This window comes from Polypterus senegalus, chromosome 10, assembly GCF_016835505.1.
Source record: "Polypterus senegalus isolate Bchr_013 chromosome 10, ASM1683550v1, whole genome shotgun sequence".
NCBI lineage: Eukaryota > Metazoa > Chordata > Cladistia > Polypteriformes > Polypteridae > Polypterus > Polypterus senegalus.
Genome location: NC_053163.1, coordinates 171767410 through 171793907, shown reverse-complemented (window position 1 = coordinate 171793907; position 26498 = coordinate 171767410). Strand labels below are relative to the sequence as shown.

The 26498-nt window shown below is 40.3% G+C and overlaps 1 protein-coding gene across 1 annotated transcript in view; it reads right to left on the bottom strand.

Moving 5' to 3' along the window:
- LOC120538086 (transcobalamin-1-like) overlaps positions 1 to 26498 on the bottom strand; it is a 35705-nt gene that overhangs the window by 306 nt on the left and 8901 nt on the right. Inside the window, exons 5-8 of the mRNA XM_039767512.1 lie at positions 14146 to 14312; positions 12002 to 12173; positions 6907 to 7099; positions 4685 to 4803 (exon numbers count right to left, since the gene is read on the bottom strand). Coding sequence (XP_039623446.1) covers positions 4685 to 4803; positions 6907 to 7099; positions 12002 to 12173; positions 14146 to 14312 — 651 coding nt within the window. The remainder of the gene's footprint in view (positions 1 to 4684; positions 4804 to 6906; positions 7100 to 12001; positions 12174 to 14145; positions 14313 to 26498) is intronic.

Sequence of the window (26498 nt, the reverse complement as noted above, 5' to 3'; positions counted from 1 at the left end):
AACAGGGATTCTGTTAGATCCAAAAGTCTACATATTTAAATTTTCCTTCCTGTCCTCATTATCATTACCAGTTTGAAGTCCATTTTCTGGATGTACTCAGGTTTTCCAGTCGTCCCATACATTTTTTTTTTTTGTCCTCCACACTGCATGGTCCTGGGCATCCTTTGGGATGAGACCCATTCCTTTCATATTATCTGGCTATATCTACAACCATGATTTCTTTGTCTTCGTCTTGTGGTGCAGTGACAATAACCTGCAAATCAAAATCAGCAAGAGAAAAGAGCTGGTGGTAGACTTCCAGCACACCAAGGAGCCTGCGAGTCCAGTCACCCTTAAGGGGAAGAACCCAGACGTGGTGCAGGGCTACAAGTACCAGCAAACTAGACTGGTCTGACAACAGAGTAACGCCAGACAAGAAGGGCCAGAGCAGACTGGACATCCTAAGAAGACTCTGATGCTTTTTGATGTCTGCACCAAGCCCCTGGAAATGATCTACCAGCCCATAGTAGCCACTGTGATGTTCTTCGCTACAGTCTACTGGGGAAAAGACTTGAGCACAAAAGAAGCGCAATGCCTGAATAAACTTATCAGGAACGCCTGCACCATCACTGGGCAAACTCTGGATACACTGCTGTGGAAAAGAAGACGGTGGAAACAGAATCCCCTCCATCCCCAGGAGGAGGCTTTCTTTTGGAGCACTTTAAGCCACAAGCTCATTCCAGCACAATTTGCTATGTAGTCTATTCTGCCCCCTGCAATCAAGGCAATTCAATGTTTCCACTTGATGTACTTTTCAAATCTATCTATCTATCTGCTGATTGATTGATGTGGTGTATTTTCTGTCCTGTGAGACCTTATCTTTGTTTTTTTATGTTTCTGCTGATGTATGCATCTGAATTTCCCCATAGGATTAATAAAATGTACTTAATTTAGCCTAATCCAGTCTAATGAACACATTAGTAACTTTTTTCCAGCCTGTTATGGTATTTCATCATGTTGACTGAGATCATAAATATAAAAGGTAGAGAAACTTCCGAGGGCCGTAGTAGGGATTTGGGGCATTTTGTTCAGTTCAATAAAGAGTATAAAAGGGACAAGAGGGTCACCTTAGGACCCTACAGCAACTAAATGCTCTTGGTTTATACCCATGAACACATTAGTGTTCAGAAAATTTACTCTTTTCATCATGCCAAGTCACAATTTCATATGCTGTCTGTTTCATAAAATGCAGAAAATGGTTTAGCAGTGAAACACATTGTAGAATTCTTGAACAAGCTAGTAGCCAACTGATTATTGTATATTGCACTCTTGTATTACTAAAATTCCCCAGATAAATGTGTTCGTAAAAAAAAAAAAACCCACAAGTCTGCATATTTTGTTTTTTAGTTATATTTGGATTGATTTCTACTTTCCAAAAAAAATATTTTTACACATTCAATCAATTTTATTATTGAGCTTGATATGTATACAGTTATCCCTTGCGATTCGCTGTGTTTTTGAAAGCAGAAACTCGGCAAATACGAAAATTCCTAACTATATTTTTGGTTCACGATTACTGCATTTTATGAGTTTGTTGAACTAAATAAGATGTAAAAACGTGTGAGAAATGCATCAGAGAATGATGACTTCACAAGCAAATCACAGGTGTGTGAAGCTGGCTGCTGAGACAGAGATGCGTGGCGACACCCACAGTGAGTACTTCAGCAGTTCTTTAATGGACTGTAACTCTTTTTACAAAATGTAACTTATTTTGTAAGTATAGTTATGGTAATAAATGAAAAACATAATTAATATTACGGATACAAAAGAAATCTAACAAAACGCTGAGCACAAAACGATGAATGATTAACACCTACGACACGGTCCAGTCTCGCAGAGGATGATGAAACTGGTGTAGTTATGAAATAAAATCCCTTGTGATCAGCCTATTGAAAGTTATACAGTGGTTCGTCCTCGATCGTGGGGGTTTCACCTGTGAAAATCCGCAAAGTAAAACCATATGTTTATATGGTTATTTTTATATATTTTAAGCCCTTATAAACTCTCCCACACTCTTATAAACATTTCCCGCACAGTTATACAGCATAAACCCTTTGTATTCTCTTAGATATTAGGTAAGATTCATTGAAATTATGCATATAAACACACTGTTTATATACAGTAAAACCTAAATATTATTTTAAAGATATCGAGTGTCACCAATATCACATATGTTACAGCCATTACGATAGACAGGCCACCAGCAATAAATACGTACAATGCAAGAAAAATTGTATACAGTAAAATGTTTGTACAGTGATACTAAACATGTGTACATGTACTAAGTACTGTAAGTAGAAAATTAATTATGGTTACTCACCAACAATGACACGACGACTAGTCCGATAATGAGGAGTTTAATTTTACTGCATAACAAAGGAGAGCGTTACAGCTCTTCTAAAGGAGCCTCTTCAGGCGATTGTGTAGCACCGCCGTTGTTCTTCTTCCGGCAGTCTTCAATCCAAATCCCTAAAGCAGATTCCATCCGGACTACCGCCTAATTACATCCACTTACAACTCGTTTTGCGCCCTGGTTAAAGGACACTGCAGCTGTAGATCTTATATTCTTTTCCTCCTTTTTAAATAAAAAGAATCGTGGACTCATTGATTTTGTAATGGCGTCCTACAGTGGGGTGGCTTTTCTCTTCCTTCAACATATTCAAAACTTTTACCTTTTCGGCAATCGTTAGCATCTTCCATTGGCGCTTGGGCACGGCCCCTGAAGCAGTAGCAGGAGCAGATCGTTTTGGAGCCATAACAAAGGGCTTGACTACGCACAAAGATGAGCACAGAAGTAAACTCTTTACACAACGAAACACATTGATGCGGAATGAGCGAGACAAGACTTCCTGGTTAACGCAGCGGAATCGAATTCGGTGCTCCGTCGCTGAGCCAATCGGCACACAGGAACTTAACTGCGTGCTCTGACTGGGTAACTTCTCAGCCATCCTCCAATAGCATCCCTTGTATGAAATCAACTGAGCAAACCAACTGAGGAAGCATGTACCAGAAGTAAAAAGGCCCATTTTCCGCAGGACCCGCGAAGCAGCGAAAAATCCGTGTTATATATTTAGATATACTTACATATAAAATCCGCGATAGAGTGAAGCCGCAAAAGTCGAAGCGCGATATAGCGAGGGATTACTGTATACAGTTTTGTCTTGCCGTGATGGTGACATTTGTGAAGATTTATAAAAAGTCGGGAGCGCTCTCCAGGAAGAAGGCATTTTCCAACCCAGATGAATTCACATGAACAAGCGGGCTCAGGACAAGAACATAAATCCACAGAAAACTGTAACCCAAAGGGGTGTAACTGCAATCCAAATGTAGAGTGAAATGTTGAAACAAAAAGACCACACCGACTGCGATCCTGCTGGCTTTTTATGGGTCACTTATAAAACCAGCACTCTTATAAGAACATAAGAAATTTGTCAAACAAGACGAGACCATTCAGTCCGTCAAGCCCGTTAGTTTAGATAATATCTAAGCTGTCCCAACATCTCATTGAGATTCAGCTTAAAGGTTCTCAAGGTTTCTGCTTGAACTCCACATCTCAGCAGTTTGTTTCCCACAACTCTTTGCGTAACTTACTCTGTCTCACAAACCTGACTTCACTCTCCACTACAGCTCCTTAAATAGTCTGCTAGAGCTACAATGCTAATTACCTCCAATTAGCAGGCAATCAGCTCTAACTGGCCGCTAGTTCATACAAAAATAACCTTTGATGTGCCCCGAATTGACCTGACGCTGACCTTAATTAAGCAGCAGTACCTGAAAAAAAAGCAAACTAAAATTCCACTAGTAACAACTGAGAACATGTTCAAACAATACTACTCCAACTTACTCTGTCTTGCTACTTCCTGGTGTACCTTCTTAGAAACCTCATTTTTCAAAATGGGTAACATTGCCGACCACTGCCGCACCACGATTCAGTAGCTCTGCTGGACAGCCAATTGGATTGCCAGCTTTGTCAACTGGTTTTTCAGTCAGATAATTCCCCCTCCCCCAACCCTAACTTTACCATAGTGTAAATAGGTATATCACTAACGTATAATTTGAGGTGACAACCGCCTCAACAGAGTGGAGCTCTGGAAGTCCTCAGCTGGAGTCTATTGGCAATTTTAACCCAGCAGTCCTTGCAGCAACCACTGAAGCTCACCAATGATGCGATGCAATACTCCCGTGGTTGCTGGGTTTGGCAGTCCATTTAAGTAGCACTGTTAAAGCATCGTCTGTGTTTTCCAGAGTAGATCACAAGACTTGTAAAACAATTTCCATTTAATTATTGATGACAAACCTGCTAATATTTGGAACCAGGAATTGTAAACCCACAAATCGCAAGGGCCATCCTATATATTGTTGAAGAGATTGGGGAAGTTGGTGCATACTCAACATTTCAAATGTCATGCTGATTCCTATCATATCCATAGAGGACAATGCTGCATCTATGCAACCCCTTGAACAAGATGTGCCCATCGGTTTTGCTCTGCAGTGATTTGTTGTCCACATTGCCAGTGCCATACAGCTGTCATAAAGACTCAGCAATAACAGCCTGTTGTTCACACGAAGGGAGATTGAAAGTCTGTGCAAAGAGGATGTTAGGCTTCGACACCAGTTCATATCTGAGAAGACAATAGCGACTTACCTTGAGCCAAGCTGTCTGATCCACTCGTGAAGTACCAATAGGTGTGGTCTTCATTGTTCCCATACAGTCCCTGGATACTTGTGACAAAGGGCCCCCAGCTGGACATTTCTACAGTGAACCTGGGGAGCAGTGAAGGTCGCGTGTGAAAAAGAAGGACAATGTCACCTGTATCTGTGGCATTACTGTGTTCGTCTTCTCACTTTCCAAAGTATGCTGTCACAGTGCACCTTATTGCTAACAGCCTGACCTCCACTTAAAAGGAAATTCAACCACAAATGCCCACCACTGTAGCAGTTTACTTTCAGATGCGCCTTAAAGAGTCTTTCCCTTCATAGTCTTCCACCCCAGTACATCAACAGATTGACAGATACAGTGGATTCAGGAAATATTCACATCCCTTCACTTGCCGCACACTTTATTGTGTTGTAAGTTTAATTCTAAATTGAAAAATTTGCCATTTTGGCCCATCAGTCTACAGTAAGGTTCTAAAACTCCGGTCCTGGAGGGCCGTAGTGGCTTCTGGTTTTCATTCTAACCCTTTTCTTAATTGGTGACCTGTTTTTGCTGCTAATTAACTTCTTTTAAATTCATTTTAATTGACTTGTTTTTTTTAAGAGTTCTTTCCTTAAATGGTACCCAAACAGAAATGAAATGTGAAGTGAGTCAACCAACAGAAGACCAACTAAGTCAGCTTGTTAAACTCCAACCAGTTGCTTAATTAGGCACTGATTCCTGTTGTCAGTTAAACCCATTCTTTAATTGTTGCTACTCTCATTGTGTAATGGCATACATTTCTGAAATTGTTGATTTCCTCTTTTCTAAGAACACTGTTCAAATGTTTTGTAGACTTGAGCAGATGAGCATTCCTGAGACCTTCAACTTTCTTTATTTTCAGATACTGTATGATCGAGGCAGTTTGCTGGTCATGTTTTGGCTCATTTTGTATCTCATTATTGTCAGTCAGTCAGTTATTAGCCAACCAGCTATATCCTAACACAGGGTCACGGGGGTCTGCTGGAGCCAATCCCAGCCAGCATAGGGCACAGGCAGGAACAAATCCCGGGTAGGGCGCCAGCCCACCGCAAGGGCACACCAACACACCAAGCACAGAGTAGGGACAATTTAGGATCGCCAATGCACCTAACCTGCATGCCTTTGGACTGTGGGAGGAAATCCACGCAGACACGGAGAGAACATGCAAACTCAGCATGCAAAGCGAACCCAGGTCTCCTTACCACCGTGCTGCCCATCTCATTATTGTTTGACAGCTAATTAAGGAAAAGGAGTCTTCAAGAGCAAGTCAATTACAATTAATTCAAAAGAAGTTAATTAACAGCAAAAAACAGGTCATTAATTAAGAACAGGGCTAGAATGAAAAACCTACAGCCACTGCTGCCCTCCAGGACCTGAGTTTGAAAACCCTGGTCTACAAGAAATAGTCCATAATGACAAAGTGATCCATGCTTTCAAAAAGGTTTTCAAATTTATAATAGTTCAAAAGCCGATATCTCTCATTCATAGTATTCACATCCTTAATTCAGTACTTTGTAGAAGCCCCTTTGGCAAAAATTACAGCTTCAAGTCTATGCCATTCTTCCTAGCAGATCCTTTCACCCTTCGTTAGACTGGATGAGAAGTATTTGTTAACTGCCATCATCGGGTCTTTCCACAAATGTTTTATGGGGTTTAAGTCTGGGCTTTGGCTGCACCACTCAAGGACTTGTCCTGAAGCAACTCAAGGGTTGTTTTGGCTGTATGCTTTGGGTCATTGTTATGCTTGTACCAGTCCAAGTTGTTGGTAAGTTTTTTTTTTTTTACCTTATAAAATTTCTCGTATTAGGAATTTGTTAGTTTTTGCATACCCCTTGGGGTCAGCCATTGTACAGCGCCCCTGGAACAGTGGAAGGTTAAGAACCTTGCTCAAGGGCCCAGCAGAGTAGGATCTCTTTTGGCAGTGATGGGGATTCGAACCAGCAACGTTCGGGATACCAGGGCAGATTCTTAGCCTCAGAGCCACCACTCCACCCATTAAATCTTTATTAACTTTTCTAAAAACATGTTTTCACTTTTTCATCATTGGTTATTGAGCACAGATTGATGGGAAAAGATTTATCCAGTTATAAATCTACACCACAATAATGTGTGCAGAGAGTGAATGGGTCAAAATATTTTCCCAAACCACTGTATGACATTCACTTTGGCATTTTTGCAATTCCCAGTACCTGAACTTGTCGGGAGACATCTTTTCAGCTTTCTTCATGACATCTAACAGAGTGGAGTCTTTGGAGATGGAAACTGTGATTGTGTCATCGAAGGGAGCCCAGCCAGGCAAGTTGTTCACCACCGTGTAGATGACATTGATAGGCTGGCTTGAGAGAGTGGTGGATGGGACTTGTGTGGGAAAAGGCAGATTATCTGGGGGGGATAGAAACAAAGGTTAATATGGTCTTCTCCTAACTAAGCAAACCATTTTGACATGTCTTTATTTATGACTCATCTTATTTGTTTAAAAAGAAATAAACACCACTTTAAAGACAGTTTCACTTTAACCCTTACAGCTGAAGGTGCAGCTTACTGAGCTTGAGTAAGGTTGACTTCACTAGCTGACTGGCAGGTGAAATCCAGACGTGGACAAATATTTTGGCCTCCTGACTCCTGAAAAGTGACAAGCAATTGTCCACTGTGTCCCTCTGTGCAGGGCCAGATTAAGACCCTTAGATGCCCTAAGCACTAAGTCATTTTGGTGCCCCCTTTCACTAGTGATTCAAAATAGTAAAACAATAACAAACTAGAAAATATTTCTAGTTTAAAGGTTTTTTTTTTTTTTAAATGTAGGGTTTTCATTTTGACATGAAAACCGTAAATTTACCATTTTGATTATTTAATTTATTTATGGCTTTTGTGTCAGTTTAGCAAATCTATTTACACATATTCTTAGTGCAAGATTTGAAGAATATTTTGTGAAAAAATTGTTAATAAATCTTTATTAGTAAAAAAGTTATAAACAATTTTATCCAATAATAATCAGCTGTACGATTTTCACTTTTACATAATGTAAATGAATTTAAAAATATCCAAGAATAAAATTAAATAGACTTACCAGAATATTTTTTCCTCAAACTGGGACAATTTTTTGTTTTTGCTTAAAACAGAAAATAACGCTTTCTACGCACTAGAAATTTATTTTAAGTTAAATAACGGATAATTCACGAAACACAACAATTACGTGATAATAATTTTTAATCAACTATTAACTATTATCTAAAAATATAAGAACATATTGTTTTGAATCGAATTATTTTCACAATATTTTGACATAACATGGTGTTTAAGGGAATCACCATGAAACGGGAATTCCCCATCGTAGATGGCACCAGTATGCAGAACGCACTGTGTAAGGCGCCATCTACGAACAGTGACAGCATGGGGAGGTACAGGGAGGCATTATTCATTTTTTATTAAATTTTGAAAATGGCTATAAATTTAATTAATTTAATAATTTATGTGATAAATTCGGCCATGAAAATTTTTTGTGGTGGCCCCTTTACCCTTGATGCCCTAAGCATGTGATTACTTTGCTTATATGGTTAATTCAGCACTACCTCCGTGCCTTTATGATGCCACTGAGTAAAGCAAAGCAAGTGTGACAAGAGATCCATCCATACTGTACATCCATTAAACAACCCGCTATATCCTAACTGAGCGGTTCTCAAACTGAAGCTGAACAAGGGGGGCGTCGAATAAACGAACAAAAAATCAAAATTAATTTTTTACATTTTTATTTCAAATTTAAATTTGCAAGCATATAATCACAACGAATGCATTATAACTAAAATTAAAATAAAACATTTCTAAGGCATAGATCTAATGACTAATATGTGCCTGCTTTACAGCCTGTCCAGGCTTGGTTTGATATTCGAGATACGACACTCTGCGCTCCTTTTCTATCTGAAGTTTGTTTCTATGATGAGCGGCGCCGCCGCTGCTGCTGATTTAATAGTCGCGTATTTTCAATCCAGAAAGTTCGAGACGTATCTGTAGCCTATCTGTCGCGAGCATTCGGGTAACAGTAGATCAGGTGATAATGCGGCGCGACTGCACCACATTGGCAGCGTAGCCAATATTGCCAAATTGAGTAATTTACTGGTTATTTTCATGATTCAACTAACAGTGATATAATATTTGTCGAAAAAAAATATATGTTTGTCTTGCGCAGATTGACTTCATTGGTGTCCTTGTTTACGAGATATAAAAAAATTAAAACATATTTGATCGTTTCTTTACATAAAAAAAAAAATTAAATAAGAATAAATGTTTTTTGGTTTAGAATTACTACCAAAAACCACACAAGGCATTTTAACAGTTATTAAAGCACTTTTAAAAAAAATAAATTGCAAATATTTCATCGAGGTTAGCCGAACACATGCAAATCCTATGGAAGTAAAAATGATAGGATACCGCGACACCGCACGAGTATCATACCTTTGTTAGTTGTATCAGGGGTTATTCTCATCTATCTTATATCATGCAGGGGGTACAGAATTATTCCATGAAAAGCGGGGTCGCGAAATACGAAAGTTTGAGAACTGCTGTCCTAACTACAGGGTCACGGGGGTCTGCTGGAGCCAATCCTAGGGCGCAAGGCAGGAACCAATCCCAGGCAGGGCGCCAGCCCACCCCAGGGTATACACACCCACACACACACACATTCTAACACAGAGTCACGGGAGCCAATCCCAGCCAGCACAGGGTGCCAGGCAGGAAACAAACCCCAGGCAGGGTGCCAACCCACTGCAGGGCACACCCACTAGGGACAATTTAGGATCACCAATGCACCTAACATGCATGTCTTTGGACTGTGGGAGGAAGCCCCATGCAAACTCAGGGAAGACCGGGGAAGCGAAACCAGGTCTCCTTACTGCGAGGCAGCAGCGCCACCATGCCGCCTGACAAGAGATCAAATATTGCAAAGATCTTCATAAATAGCCTGGACACATTTTTTGGGACCCCTAGAAAAGATAATAATTGGATTTGAGTGATTTTTCAAGCTAGCTGTTTTCTTGAATTGCTGTCACACGTGTCTCCGATTGTGCAGTCAGTCATTCAGCTCATTTAAATGGAGAAAAGACATCACAATGCTCTTCGGTGTCATGGAAAGTGAAAGTTTATTTGGAAGTTTTTGATATTCTTTGCTGTTATCTGTCATTATTTTCTAATTGATAATTATTGCAGTCACCCGCTTTGCATGTTTTATTAACATTGAATCACGGTGGATTAAATTTGCCATTTTTGATGATGAGAAACAGAAAAAAAGACTCTCTTTAAAGGAATACTCCACCTAAAAATTATCTTTTTTTTATATATGTTATCATGGGTGGGGTTCGGGCGAAAACTGTGCACTAGCACTGGTGGCATCTTACACATCCGTTAGTAGTTTGGACTTTGGAGAGTTATCACTGCACTTCTCAATGCTTCACGCTGTATAGGGGCCTCCCTGGCACTGCATCAATGTAATACTCTCCCCTATGAAGGACTGGGATCTCTTCGAAGCAATAAGGTCCCTGTGAACTCCCAATTGTGATGCATTTTACATCAGTCTTTATAGATACATCCCTGGCACCATGTCAATGCAATAATCTCCCCTGTGTGAAGCTGTGATTGCTTTGAAGCAATATGTGAGGATTCCCGTGAACTCCTGAAGTTCACACAGCATCACCTTAGGGCAAATTTCAAAATCCTCCTTTTAACATATAAATTCTTAAGGCCCAGCTTACTTGTCTGAACTTACCTTGACTTACAAACAAAAATGTACATTAACATCTCAACATGCCATCCTGCTTGATATTCCAAGGATTAATAAAATAACAGTGGGAGGTTGAGCTTTTAGTTACAGGGCCCCTAAATTGTGAAATGGTCTCCCTGCTACTATAAGAGATGCTCCTTTGGTCTCAGCTTTCAAATCCTAGCTGAAGCCTCAGTACTTCAGTTTAGCACACCCTGACTAGAGCTGCTGATTGACTGTATAGACTGCATCTCTGTTGTTAGTCATTAGCAATAAAACATAAGTAACATGAAAGTTAGAATTTGTTACCAACCCTCACCTATTCTCTTCCTCTTCTCGGTACTCAAATGTGGCACTTGGTGCCACTGCCCACCTGCCTGCCTAAGGTAAAGTCAGCTCTGATGGAGGGTCACAGGGATCATCGGGTTGAGGGGTTCTTTCATCAGATTGGCTGGCCCAGCACTGACTCAGCTGTGGAATGGCCAATTGAGGGAGGCAGCTTGATGGCCGAGGTCTCCAGGACTCTGAACAAATCCAAATCGTATCTACTGCTGAATTCTGCTCTGTACTTGTAATATTTCTATTTTACTATTGTATTGTATTGAGGATTACTTGTGTTTTGTTCTGTGTATTTATTGTATTGTATTGACCCCCTTCTTTTTTGACACCAACTGAATGCCCAACTTACCTGGAAGGGGGTCTCTCTTTGAACTGCCTTTCCCAAGGTTTCTTCCATTTTTTCCCTAGACAGATTTTTCTTGGGCAGTTTTCCTTGTCTTCTTAAAGAGTCAAGGCTGGGGGGCTGTCAAAAGGCAGGGACTGTTAAAGCCCATTGTGGCACTCCTTGTGTGATTTTGGATTTTAAGAAAATAAATTGTATTGTTTTTAAATTTATCACTTCTTCTTAGCTACGTCTCTGATGTGCCACACCATGCATTGCATCCAAGCAAAAAGTGAGTTCTTCTGTGAACTCCTCAATGCACCACAATTCACGCAGAATCACTCTTCTTTACATTAAATAGTTCCTGTTGTGTGGTAATATGGCAGCATATGAAGTGACCCAGGGTTGACATCGTACAAAGTCATTGGTTCCTGAAAACAAAGTCCCTATGGCAGGAAAACACCTATATAGAAAGTTCAAATAAAATTATTACAATGTTTAATTGTTAAGTGCCATTAATGATATAGCAATCAACACTGGCGTGTCACGCTGTGTGTTTGACAGAGTGTAGTCCAACATGTGTGAAGCTTTGAGGCACTCCACTATGGTGTTTTTAACATGTCCTACATTAAGATTTCTTTGCATGTCCTAGATATACATGGTAATAATGTTCTAGCACCCAACATGCTGGAAAGATCTGGAATAATTCTGAGATTGTGATCCAGCCTGGGGTCACTTACTTAGTGTAGCATAGTCTGATTATGACACTGTCATAACTCCATGATCCACAGATCAGTGACAGTGCTAGTAGTGCCCAAAGGTGTGCTGGGAAATATTTACAATGTTAGGGGAATCCCAAAAACAAAATTCTCACCCTGATCAGCCGCACAATTGAGTTTTGTCACATCCAAGTAGCTGCGCCCCTCCAGAGAAGGAACGATTTGTGAGGCGGCCATTGGGTTGTCGAAAGCCCCAGCTGAAATCTGAGGAATGATCGCCTGGATGGTTTGAGAGCAGCTGTAGTCCACTTGGTTCACAGACAGGGCCTGAGACAGAAATAGACCAGAGATAAGATGGACACACTGGCTTTGGTAGTTACATTAAATCATTCAGGCATTGGCAAGGAAAGACATGCTGTCTGCTATGCACTGAAGGAGTATCCTGACAAAGCTCTGCCAGCCAACTAAACACTGATGAGCTCAGCCATTTTGTGTCTCCTCTTCTCTTGCCAGCCTTTGTTGTTTAGGAGATGCTAAATCCTTGGCCGTCTTTACGCGTGGGCACGCTTGCAGTTGCCTGGGGGCCCCACGAGCATAGGGGCCCCATGCTAATCTATGTATGTTGTGACTTGCTGTCAATAAATAAATACTTTACTATTCAAAACTATAAATGGTTGTTGTTGTGTTACAAGCAGACATTGGCATTTGTCTCTGATTTAGTATCACGGTCACCTCTGCAATCTTACGTGTCTGTATGTGTATGGATCTCACACACAACATAACGTAAACGCCTAGATGTTAACCTCACTTCAACTCAATTCTCTGCAAAGAAATTTCACAAATGATTGTGTTGAACACTTGATTAATAATGAAATAATTCATAGTAATTTCATACTGTGCCATCTCCATCTGTATGGTTTATTAACTGAGTATCATTTATATGTGTTTAGTAGTACTAGGGTGTCATACCATGTTAGCCATTATGAATGTAGTGAGAAGTCAAGCAAAATGACACCATTTATTGGCTAGCTAAAAAGATTACAATATGCAACCTTTTGGGGCAACTCAGGCCCCTTCTATAAGCAAAGATGTGACACAGAAACTGGAGTTCCCCGTGTTTATATAGTGTTGCCAGCTGTATTTGGTGGGCTTAAAGTGGAGAAGGACAACCAAAGTGTCATGGCCTTTACTACACTATTGGCTCAACAGGAAGAATCCACCTGTCTGTGTCCAGGCCAGCATATATACAATCAATATATATATATATATATATATATATATATATATATATATATATATATATATATATATATATTGTGAATGCTGGCCCAGACACAGACAGACTATAATATACATTGTTGCCATGCTTGATGTGGCACTTCCTGTAGATGTTCCTGTTGTGGCCCACTTCAACAGCCATGGACACTGTGAGAGGAACTTTCAAATCCCAGTGCTTATGGGCAACTTCAGAACACAGCAAGAGATAAAAGAATGGGAAGTCAAACTCTTGATAAAATGAAACACATTACAACATGGTTTAAATAGAGACAAGAGTTTTATGGTCAGATATGAGGATTGTTTGCACAGGCCACCTGTCTACAGACCCACATTGTATTGAAAAACTCATCAGAAACTTCAAAAGACTTTGTTGGGCAGTTATGTTATCCAAAGATCTTGACTAGACATTGTTGTCCTCTTTTGCTAAACAAATCTTAACTTGAAGAGGTCTATTAATTTTTTACATCCAAGATGTCTGCCTTGTGCCCGGTGTTGGCTGGGATTGGCTCCAGCAGACCCCTGTGACCCTGTAATTAGGATATAGCGGGTTGGATAATGGATGGATGGATGGACAAAGATGTCTCACTTAAAGGTTTTCTAATGTTGTTATTTATCCTGGTGTCTATTTAAACACAGGGAATTCCAGTTTCTGTGTCACATCTCACCTGAAGAAGGGGCCTGAGTTGCCTTGAAAGCTTGCATATAGTAATCACTTTAGTTAGACAATAAAAGGCGTCATTTTACTTGATCTCTCAATGCATTTATATGTGTTGAAATTTTTGTGTTGCTCATGTTATATTGTTCAAACGTTTGTGTTGATTAATCTTTGCCTACAGCATGTTTTTTAATATTTAAACACTGACTTTGTTGGAAGTACCAATACAATAAATATAGGTTTAATTTTATCAACCATTTTCATTTTTATTCCTGTGAGTAGTTGTGTAGGTAGGGACCCTCAGTGTGCTGCTTTGTCCGGGGGTCTATAATGCTGTTAAGATGGACCTGGCTAAATCATACTGACCTGCATTGCCAGTCCTGTGCTGTAAAGGTTGCCAATCACTCCGTTTTCCTGCCTGTGTTCCAAGATGGTACTGATTAGTTGTTTTATGGTATTCTGCACATCTTCTGGTGGTGGTTTGCTGGTCAACTTCACACAGGTCATGGCTAAAACTGCTACTGCTCCAGTATCTGCAAAAGGCAAACTAGGGTTAAAATGGAACAAAAATGTGACATGTGTGAGTAAGAGGTTTAAAGTACCAGACTGATACACATAGGGAAGGAGAGTCTTAAAAAATAATTGAAATGGAATAAGACAAATACCCAAATCCACTCCATCCACTGTGTAAGGTCCTACAATTCACACTGCATTTCAGAACAAAAACCAAGCCATGAAGTCCAAGAAACTTTCTGTAGACCACCATGATCAAATAGTTACAAGGCATTGATCATGACAAGGAGACGAAAAGAATTTAGTGCTCCCAGGAGCACTAACTAGTTACGAAATGGAAGAATTTTGGAACCACCAGGACTTTCCTCAGAGTTGGCCATCGGTAACCAGACAAGAAAGGCTTTGGTCGGGGAGAAGAACAAGAACCTAATGGTCACTCTAACTGTTTCAGAAATCCCCTGCTGAGATGGAAGAACTTGTCATTGGAAGATCATCTCAGCAGCACTTTATCAATCAGATAGAAACCACTCTTGAGTAAAAGGCATATGAAACCATCTGAAGGACCCGGAGAGCTGGCGGAAAAGGATGCTCTGAAGAGACAAAAACTGAACTTTCCAAGCACTATATCTGGTGAAGACCAGACACCGCTCATCACCTGCCTAATTCCATCACTATAGTCAAGCATGGAGGTGGCAATATCATGTTATTGGGGGTGCATTTCAGTGACAGGGACAAGTAGGCCAATCAGAATTGAGGGAAGGTTGAATTAAGCCAAATAAAGGGGGGTCGTTGAAGAAAACCTGATCCAGAGTGCATGTGATCTTAGACTGTGGTGATGGCACGACTTTCAGCACAACTATGATCCAAGTATACCACAGACAACACAGGAGTGACTTCAGAACAAGTCTTTGAGTATCCTTGAGTGGCCCAGCCAAAGTCCAAATCCTAAACCCTATAGAACAGTGATGGCGAACCATTTAGAAACCAAGTGCCCAAACTGCAATCCAAAACCCACTTATTTATCGCAAAGTGCCAACATGGCAATTTAACCTGAATACCACCTAAAACTGAACACCAGCATAACCAAGGAGCTGGTGGTGGATTTTAGGAGGCCCAGGCCCCTCATGGACCCCGTGATCATCAGAGGTGAGTGTGTGCAGAGGGTACAGACCTATAAATACCTGGGAGTGCAGCTGGATGATAAATTGGACTGAACTGCCAATACTGATGCTCTGTCTGTCTGTCTATCTACTGAGCTTTTAGTTTAGAAAAGCCACTCATACAGTAACATCTTTTGTCTTAAAAGAAAAACATAATAACGGAGCTTTCAATGATACAAACAACTTTTTGTTGAAAGGTAAAAGTTTGCATTCGGTATGCTTTTGAACAATTAATGTGCTTTTTGCTGTTGTATGCATGCTGATAATTTGTCTAACCTTGGATCATACTTTGTAAGCTTGAGAGCAACACATGCAGCACTCAGGTCATTGTTAGTCTGTTTCTGGTGTCAGATTTGATTTAATTCAAAGCTGAAAACAGCTGCGCACAAGCATAAGATGTTCCAAACAAAATAAGGAAAGCAATCTCAAGTGCCTTCATTGACTTAAATTATTTGGCAGAGAATTCCACACTTTAAGGATTTCATTTTCATAACTAACTGTGCTGTCCTTTGTCATCCCTTCGATCCTCTCAAGTGTTTCACGCAGGTCTTCCCTGTTAAGCTCCGCCCCAAAGCTTCTATTATATATTACGGGGTCGTGGATCAGGTGTGGCGATTAGCAACTCCCGGCAATAATTACAGATGCGGACGACTCCTCACCTGTGCGCTTAAGCGAGGACTGCCCGCATCACAAAGCTCCCGGAAACCGCTCCGGCCACTCTACCATAACCCCCTTTAAGCCGCGAGTGCGGCAATTATCTGTTAAAACTGGCCTTTTCAATTTTGAGCTGTGGACCCGCTATACCACATCCCCTCCAACCCCACCACGGGAATCACAGACTCAAAAGGCTGCAGTCCGTGCCGCACCCTCAAGCAGCATGTGTGCCGCCCGCCGAAGGAAGCGCTCCCATTGGGCTGCTGGGCAGAGGGGCGGGTGATGTGAGAAAAGTCCTCCGGCGCGCGTGAAGAGGGGAGCGGTAAGGGAGCAGCCCGGCCCCGCATTCCTCTGGCTTTATAGTAACGAACTCTGTGCTCGGGCGACGGCGCGCGTGCCCACTGAGAGGGCTCTGAGTGCCCCCTTTGGCACGCGTGCCATAGGTTCGCCACCACTGCTATAGAACATGTGTGGAGAAACCTGAAAATGGCAGTTGAAAGACACTTCCCACCCAATCTAATGGAGCGTGAGAGGATCTGCCAGGAAGAAGGGGATACACAGCCCAAAACCAGGTGTGCAGAGCTTGTGGAGATATACCCGGAATTGCGCCCAAAGTACTGAATTTTGGTTTGAGATATTTCAGTTTTAGATTTTTCATGATTTTGAAAATATTTCTGAAAACTTTACCATTATGGGTTATTGAGTGCAGATTAATGTGCAAAAATGAGAAATGTATCCATTTGAAATGATGCTTACAATGAAATAATGTGAGCAGAAAGATAAGAGGTCTGAGTGCTTTCTGAATCTACTGTGTCAAACTCCATTCAAGAAGAACTTGGAATCTGTTCCCAGGAAACATTAAGATGTCAGAGGTTACACCTTTATCTAAAGAACAGGCTACTGGGATCTACGAAAGAGACGCAAAAGCGCTATTGGGTCTTATTTCAAGGGTAATTAATGTAAGAATAGTTTGTCCATAAAACCTGAAATGTGATGTTTTTAAAGTTTTAAAGAATCAAGAAACACTGTACACTATGGGCCACATAGGGCCTTTGCTTTTTCTTAACATTTTTGTGACCCAGAATGAAATCTTCCATACTCCATAAATTAAAAACAAGATGTGTATGCTCATGTTTTTCTTATAGTTCAGCCCACCACCATCAACTTGCTTGGTCCCTACCAGTCATCCTCTTCTGGCTCTCAGGATAACTGAGTTGTGAGTAGCTGACTTGTGCCATGCTCTGGAAACAAATACTGTAAAAGTGCAATACAAACAGGAAATGATTCAGTGTTCATGCAAACTGGGTGTATAATTGTGAGAATTAAAATGCAAATAGCACTTTTGGTCATACGAGCTGCTGAATGACAGAGCTGAGTCAGCTGGATCTCAGATACTTTAAGCTGGCTGCTTACATATACTGTGAAACATCATTTAGATTTACAAAACATTTGTTAAGATAATTATGTCCCAAACATTTGGCTAAATACATAAGAGATGATCAAAACGTTTTCAGTCGGAACCTAAAATGTGTGTTCTACATTGTGAAATTGGACAAAGGTTGGAGCGGAGGATGTAACTATCCGTCTGCTCCACAAAACTTATTCTCAGCCGAACAAAAGCTGGCAGCCCTGTGAGGATGATGTTTTTTGATTTCATCAGCGCCTTCAGTACCATCCAGCCATCCCTGTTAAGGTGTACACTCAGAGAATATGCAGTGGATGGACTTGTGGTGACCTGGATGATGGATGAACTTTCAGGATGACCACCATTTGTAAGACTCAAGGACTGTGTGAGCAACACTGGAGCAGCACAGGGAACAGGCCTGTCTGCTTTTCTCTTTTCTCTGCACACCAGACTAGAAATATAAGAGCAGGTCAAGTCAATTGCAGGAATTCTTTAAATGACTCTGCACTTATGGGGTGTATCAATACGGGAGATGAGACGAAGGAGAGGGGTCAAGTGGAGAGCTTTGCATCTTGGTGCAAAAAAAAAAAAAAAAATTGCCTGCAACATAACATCAGCAAAACCAGGGAATTGCTTATCTATCATATAGCATCTTGTCTTGTAAATGATCTTATCTGCCTCAGCCTTGCAATTTAGTTTGGTTGTCGATCTCCAAGTCTGATATCTTTCGACTCCAATTTCTGTTTCAGTTAATCAGTTTGGTTCAATCAGCGCATTACTTCATTGATCTTAACCACTTGTTTGATTTCTTTCCTTAATTATGTACTGGGTTAGAAACCTAAAGTCAGCAAGGGGTCTATTATTTATCTACTGTCTGTGCTACCTATCTAAGATGGATTGAAATCTAAATAATCAATTCACATTTGCAGTCCATCTATTGGAGTGTATTTTGTAATACGCCTAATAATAAAACACATTGCATTTCTCATTCCAACAGATGGCATATCACAGACATCTATAATAATAAAATACATTACTAAAAAGTTTGTGATGTGCCATCTGTTGGATTTAAAAGGCAATGCATTTCATTACTACAAGTGTTTGAGATGTGCCGTCTGTTGAAATGACAGAGTCATAGCAATCGGATGTACACACCATTACACAAACAAACAGACCCTTGTCCTTTAATTAAAGTGGATATGTTGCCTTCTGTAACAAAATACAAACCACTCTCTCTAACATTTCATTTTTTAGAAATGAATGATTTCAACTATTGGCCTGTTCAGGTGTTGTTCTAGGACCCTGCCCTGGAAAAACTGGTTAAAAAGATAGATGGATAGATGAATGTTTTCAATTCTGAAGTTTATCCTTTTTTACTGACACTCTAATGTAAAAAAAAAACTACCACCTATGTTTTATATATATAATTGGTACATACTGGATGTATAGTGTGTCCCATATTAATGGTGTGAATGGCCCCAGCATTATTTGAAAAGTAAATAGAGAAACCTTTCTTTATTGTCTCTCCAATCATAATATTCATCTCCACTACCACGAAAATTGTTTCAAAACCACCATACGTCCTGTGAGGCATCTCAGTCTGACCAGCAGGCTGACATTTTATAGGACTCCAGATCGCTGCCTTCACTGATAAAACTGCTGCTTGGCCAGGTAAGACCTTAATTCACAATATATTAGCAAGAATGAAGGGAAACAATCTGGGGGTGTCAGCTGAACAACCTTACATGAGTCTAATTTAAAAAATAAATGTATACAGTATCTGACTTTTGAGCCATGATCAATTCCTTTAATAGAAAGTCTTGATTTTTGCGTGTCAATGTCTGTGTTTAAGCGCCACCTAGCGGGCATTATGCATTATAACTAAAATAAGTGTAGGCATATGGAGAATTAAACAAAATCTACAGTCCCAATAGATTTAGCTGCTAAAAATACAACTGACAATTCTTATTTTAATATACTAGTAGTTATATGTTTTAAATGAATTTATTGTTATATATTTTATAATGTAAAACAATTCCCAAATATCACATACTGTACATCTCCAATTTTAGAGTAGTGAGAAAAGCACTATATAAATGCAAAGAATTTTTTTTCCCCTCTCTAATGTATTGACACTTTTTCAATTGCAGGCATTTTTGGACCAGTAATGGGTTTCATTCTTGCTTTAAAGTTATTCATTGCACTGAATCCACACCACTAAAAGTGTTGGTCTACTACGAATAGCAGATTCTGGAAATTCAGCCATTCTTCTGTTTTTAGAGTTAAGTGCAGCGTATGAAACAGCTGATGATAATATTCTTATTTCTGGTATTAGTGTTATTGCTCTCGACTGGTGTAGATCACATCTTATCAGACAGAAACGTTTTAATTAATTGTGGTGACATTTCATCTTCTACAGTCTCTCACACACGAGGGGTCCCTCAGGGATTCATTCTTGGGCCAAACCTATTTTTTTATAGATTCTTCCTTTAGGGTCAGTCTTTAACAAATATGGCATTTCAAGTCATTGCTATGCAAATGATAGATACATTTATATGCCCCAAAAACATAATGATAATAATTCTATGAAGCAGTTATTAAACTGTCTCAAGGACATTAAGGCTGGAATGTCCTTAGATTTTCCAAATCTTCTTGAGGAGAAAACTAAAATCATATTATTTGGTTTCCACTCTTTTATGGGTGCTAGATCCTTACAGAAAACCTCATATTAAATGTATAAAGGCGTGATTTTTAACAGTCAGTCAGTCATTTCCCAACCCACTATATCCTAACACAGGGTCACGGGAGCCAATCCCAGCCAGCACAGGGTGCCAGGCAGGAAACAAAACCCAGGCAGGGTGCCAGCCCAGCGCAGGGCATACCCACTAGGGACAATTTAGGATCGCCAATGCACCTAACATGCATGTCTTTGGGAGGAAGCCCACACAGACACTGGGAGAAGATGCAAATTCCATGCAGGGAGGACCTGGGAAGCGTACCCAGGTGTCCTTACTGTGAGGCAGCAGTGCTACCACTGCACAACTGTGCCATCCTGATTTTTAATGATGTTTTTAAATTTCATATAAGCAAATAAATTCAGTTGTCATTAAGAATCTTGACTATATTTTTTATGTATTTATATAATTATTAATAGATTTTAAGAGCTATTTTAGAAAGCAAAAACAAATAAAATTCTATCTATCTATCTATCTATTATATAGTGCCTTTCAGATCTATCTATTATATAGTGCCTTTCAGATCTATCTATCATATAGTGCCTTTCACTCTATCTATCTATCTATCTATCTATCTATCTATCTATCTATCTATCTATCTATCTATCTATCTATCTATCTATCTATCTAGATGGACGGCTGGGTTCCATGCCCGGCCGGGCAGCCCCTGCTATGTATGTTCCGGAAGAGCAACTTTGGACAGCTAAATACCTTCCCCGGGAAGCTTGGTGGCAGCCTCCCGGGCCGACAATGATTCCCCAGCCTCCCACATGGCTCCATGGGAGATGGAGTCTTCCACAGCCTGGTTGGGAGCTGGGATGGCCGCTAGGGTGTGCTGCCGAGTCTCAAGAACCCGGCTGGACGCGTCATCAGCCCCACCTGGAGGTGTAATTGGGACCAGGTGGTCAAACACCTGGAACACTTCCTGGGTGTGCTATAAAACAGGCCAGCCTCCACCACTCAATGGCCAGAATCGGGAGGAAGAGGACATGGTTGCCTAGGAGGAGGAAAAGGATGAGGTTGAGGAGGAGGAGGAGGAGTGGTGGTGCCAGAGGAAGGGTTGTTTGTGCTCTGTTTAAAGTGCTTTGGGACTGTGTTGTGGCTGGAGGGATTATGGGGAAGACGTGCCCTCCAGCTGAAGAAAAATAAAAAACCTGTGTGATTTTACACGTGCCTCTGCGTTAGTCTGTGCCGGGTCGGGCACTATATAGCGCCTTTATCAGACTATCTATCTAAAAGTAATCCTTTATTACCTTTTAACCATTTTGAGAGAGTAACACGTGATTTAACATCATCTCAGCATGACTCACTGCAATTCATTCTGTTCAAGAGTTAGTCAGGCATTTCTCCGGAAACAGATTTCACAGAATAATGCCATGCTTTTCAAACCAAATTCTCAATTTTGACTCCTTTTACCTCAGTTGCATCTAAAGTCTCCTCCTTGTCGAAAGCTATTTCTCGTAGGGAATTTTAAGAGCAACATCTGTGAAAAAGTTGATTCTTAAATGAAACATAAATCTTTTAGATCTCATGAGCTATCGATGATCAGCCTACGAGACGTAACATTTTCCATCGGGTGTGGTCAAATGCAAAGTAAGCCATGGGCTCATTGTCTCTTATCGAGTTTAAATGAATCTCGTCTTCTAGTTGGCCGAGCTCTGGCTTTTTGACCCTCATGTTTGCTGTATGTCGTGTCTCATCATTCCCTGAATGCAGTTTTGTTCTCCACTCTGTGAAAAACGTCTGTTCTCCTCATGTTACAGAAAAGAATGAAAACAGTGAATATTTGGGGGATCCAATTTGAGTACAGGAATGTCTGGAATGTAATTATCAAGAATAAAAAGACATTCTTAGCACGTGCAGTTTGAATTACACTGGAAAAGAGACCAAATCTGATCATGCATAAACCTTATTTAAAACAAGAATTATAACAGCACTTGAGCTGAGGAGCTGACATCTCACTCTTTTGTGTAAGAGTCCGGGAACAGCAATGTGAAAGTGAATTATTACGTCGTTTTAGAGTCTGTTTTGCCCTGAACTGGGTCTTGGGGATTGGGTTTATTACAGACTATCCCAGCTAGCATAGGGCACAAGGTAGGAGCAAATCCTGAACCGGGTGCCAGGTAATACAAATACACACACACCAACCACACATTAAGGACAATTTAGTATCACCGATTCGAAAGTTAATTACATTTTATTTTAATTCATGTCACATTTTATTAATGTTTGCCATTTGATTGAGTTTTTGGTGGACGGGAGTAGGGATATAATTTTAGTTGGCAGAGCCCAGTTGTTTGACCCAGTTACCCAGAAACTAGCCAGTATGCAAAGCATAATGCACAATGTCATAAAAATTTTGCTTGTATCATATAGCTAATGCATTTAAATCATTTATATTAATCAATTTAATCATCTACATAACACACAATGCACCCTAATGCTTTACTAGTCTCGTTATAGCCAGATGTATAATACATATTTCTGGAGACAACCGTGAGTGAATTTTGCTTAAAACTGAGTGGGAACAATTAAACGGCTCAATGAGTGACACATTTCTAAACCAATCCAACGCTTCATGAAGGTGGCGCTCAAAGCAGGGTGGAGATTTTGAGCTTCAAGGAGGTGCTTAGCGTCTTAACTTGTATCCTTTTGCTTGTTTAAAAGTTACGAGCTGACACCACCTACAGTCACATTTCTTGTACTTTCACAAACCTCAGTGCATTCTGAGCACCTGCTAACTTTTTATGTCAATTTTAATTTATATACATTGTCACACACGTATGCATGGGAGGCAGCTAAAAGGCTCAAAAGACAGTTGTTCCTCGCCAAACCAGGGGATGGCAGAGTACACTAATCCTTGTTCTTTTCCATTAACAGACCAATCACGGGAAATTCCGCTTGGGCCCGATGACGCCACTTCCATCTCCGGTCCCAAGATGTCACTTCCTGTTCCTGTCTGATGACATCATTTCCTGTCTCCCGCTATATAAACCCCATGTTTGCCTGTTTGCTTTCTTCTTGTTCTGGACTGAAACCTATAACATTGAACTACAACCTTTCCTAGTTTGGCTGCCAAATTCAAGTATACAGGTGGCTGCCCCCAAACCTCTTTCTGTGTGGTGCGGAATCTATTACAACATTTTAAACTTTTAGGTTCCAAAAGTAAAAGATTTGGTTTGGTCTGTGAGTCTAGGTGGAAGCAGCTGATGGCCATTTAAACTCCACCTAGACACCCCTTGTGCTCCTGCACTTTGAGTTACAGCCAGTGCTTTTTCCCTTCTCTGTATTTAGTCTCCATGTTATTGGGATTTTTGAATTATTAGTGTTGATATTTTATGTATTTTATGTTCGGAAGGAACTAAAGATTGTATGTGAAATTAAAGATTGACACTAGTCTGCTCCTTGTGGCAGCCACTGGCATGACCTCAGCACAATATTTAATGATATACAGGTGGATTTAACACCATCCCGTTTCTGCTGTTCCAGGACACTTATTTCCCTTCAGCCATTCAGCTTTATCTTTTTCATTATGGATTATTGTGTGTAGATTGATGGGTACATAAAAGTAATTGTATGAGACAAATGTGGAGATGTGTGCTAAAGCCAAAAAAAAAAAAAAAAACAAACAGACTATAAACAAAGTGACTGAAACTCAGATGACAGCCTAGAATCAAAGTCAAAAACCAGGCAAGAAGTCAAAACCAGGTAAGACACAAATATCATCAGCAAAGTGAGAGTCTCTTTTTATGTTTAAAGGGATTATTTGCAAATTGAATAAAGTTGGCCTTTTGTCCCATTGTGCTGATGAATTTGAGGTCATGACCCCAGAGACCAAACCCCTAGAAACACGGGATGTTACCCTACAACAGTGGTTCTCAATCTGTGGGGTGGGCACCCCTAGGGGGGGTGCAAAGCAACAAAAAGGGGGACGTGAAGATGTGAAAAAAAGAAAACAAGAATCGAAAATATGAAAAATATATCTATTGAAACCAAAACAAATTAACTTAAACTACATTCTGATACTAGAAAAAGAAATATAGAGTTAGATAAATGTCGATAAAAGTTAAGTGGGCATAATAAAATATGCATCTATAATATATCGTTAATTAAAAAAAGAACAAATTGGTATTAGTGAACTCCTTTCAAAAAACGCTAGGGGGTGCAACTAAAACTGTTATGAAAACTCGGGTCACAAGTACTTAAAGGTTGAGAAACGCTGCCCTAATGATGGTTACGCAGAATGGTGTCTAATATACAAAAGCTCATAAGACCCTAAAATTCAGCCCTGATCATGAGACTGGTCTGCCAAAGCAGAATCATTTTTTTTTTTCGATAAAATGAGAACAAAATGGAGTATGCACCAAAAGCAAAGAGACAAACTGGTCTTTCAACAAGCCAGAAACTTGACACAAGAATCAGAATCATTGTAAGTAATCAAAGTAAGTCAGAAAAAATGTGAATGAAAATACCAAGAAGTGCACCTTAAGCCTTGTAGTTTTATCCAAAAGTACCATGATGGGAGGACAGGTGTCTTGAAGGGAATGGAGGATAGCATAATAAAGACAGATGGACAGACGGGCTTTCCACCTGGGAGGGAACAGAAGCCCTTAGCCAGCAGACAGGCCAATATAATGGAAGGACTGGAGGAGATAACAAGGTATGGTTCCTTTATCCCTCGATACACTAGATGCCAGCATCCCAGAGTTAGGATTCACCACATTGATACCCGCAGGTCATGCTGGGATCTGTAGTCTTATAGGGCAGCCCTGCTGGGTTCCATTAGGCCACCAGTGGGGGCTGCTGGGATTAGTCAACTCTATTTTTTTAGGGACTTCCACTTGACCTGTAAGTGCCTCCAAATGGGTTACATCGTATCATAGACATATATAGACAGACGCCGCATTCACTGCGTTTCCCAGTCGACACGATACGTCAGCGCATCAGCCTTATTGCGAGTGGCAAAAGTACCATTTAAACTAATACAGGTAGACGTGGAAACTGGGTTCTCTGATGAAAAAACAATAAAGTTTAAAACAGTACCTTTTACATACAACAGATTTTGTCGATTCGTTTAAATGCTATTATTTATATCCATTTATATACTAATAATGGCATTTATTAAATAATAATTATAATTATTATTATTAAATAATTCCTCCTATATAAGTAACATTTCTCAGGCTGTCTTCTTCCATCTCCGAAACATTTCTAGACTTCGTCCTGTTCTTACACAACACAGTACTGAAGTATCGGTTAATGCCCGAGTCATCTCACTGTAATGCTATTCTATCTGGCATCCCACAAAAACGTATCCATCGCTTACAACTTCTTCAATATTCTGCTCCCAGGATAATAACCTGCTGTTCTAAATCCACTGAACATATCACACCTACTCTCTCTCAACTTCACTGGCTCCCTGTTAACTACAGAATACAGTACTAAATACCGCTTTGAATATTTAAAGCTCTCCACAACCTCACTAATCTCCTACAGACTGACACTCCTCTCGCTCACTCAGATCCTGTAATTTGAGAGTATTCAGTCTGGCAATATGGTGCAGCCTTAGTTTGTGGAAGACAGACACAACTAAAGACATGAGCATAAAATGATGGTTGTCAATTTCAAACTGTGTTTCCTCGATGTGCTCCTTGAGAAAAAACACATCATCAAGTTTGAGAAATGTTAACAGCTAACAACAATCTACATAGTTAGAGACTAAATACGTTTAGCCAAAACGTTGTTTGGAGGCTCACTTGAGCACATAAATGCATAGCTTTGCTAGCTTAGCCTGGCGTAGCTAAAGTTAAGATTATAAAACAGGATTTTCAAACGGCCAAATATAACCAAAACAATTGTTCAGCCTTAGCAATGAAATGTAATCCCCCGGGATCTGGTTTGGAGCGTACAGCGGTTTGTAAAATCCCAAGCAGCACATGTGTGAGGCATCTTATCCATTACTTCACTCCACAGCAGTGCCACTCACAATATGGCGGCAACGTTGACTTACAATTCTGCTGGTAATGAGGCGTCTAGTTATTCTATGTCTATGACAGCGTATCATCATATCATCAGATGTGCTCTAAGGTCAGAGATAAAAGAAGTTGCACAACCTCATCCAAGTGAGTAAGAGTTGGGAGGCAGAGGACAAAATACTGGCTTGGAGGAAGAGCAGTAGGATGAAGGAGGGGGAAAATCTTTATTGTGTGCTGTGTTTTACAAAGGATTCCAGAAGGGCCTGTAAGGTACTGG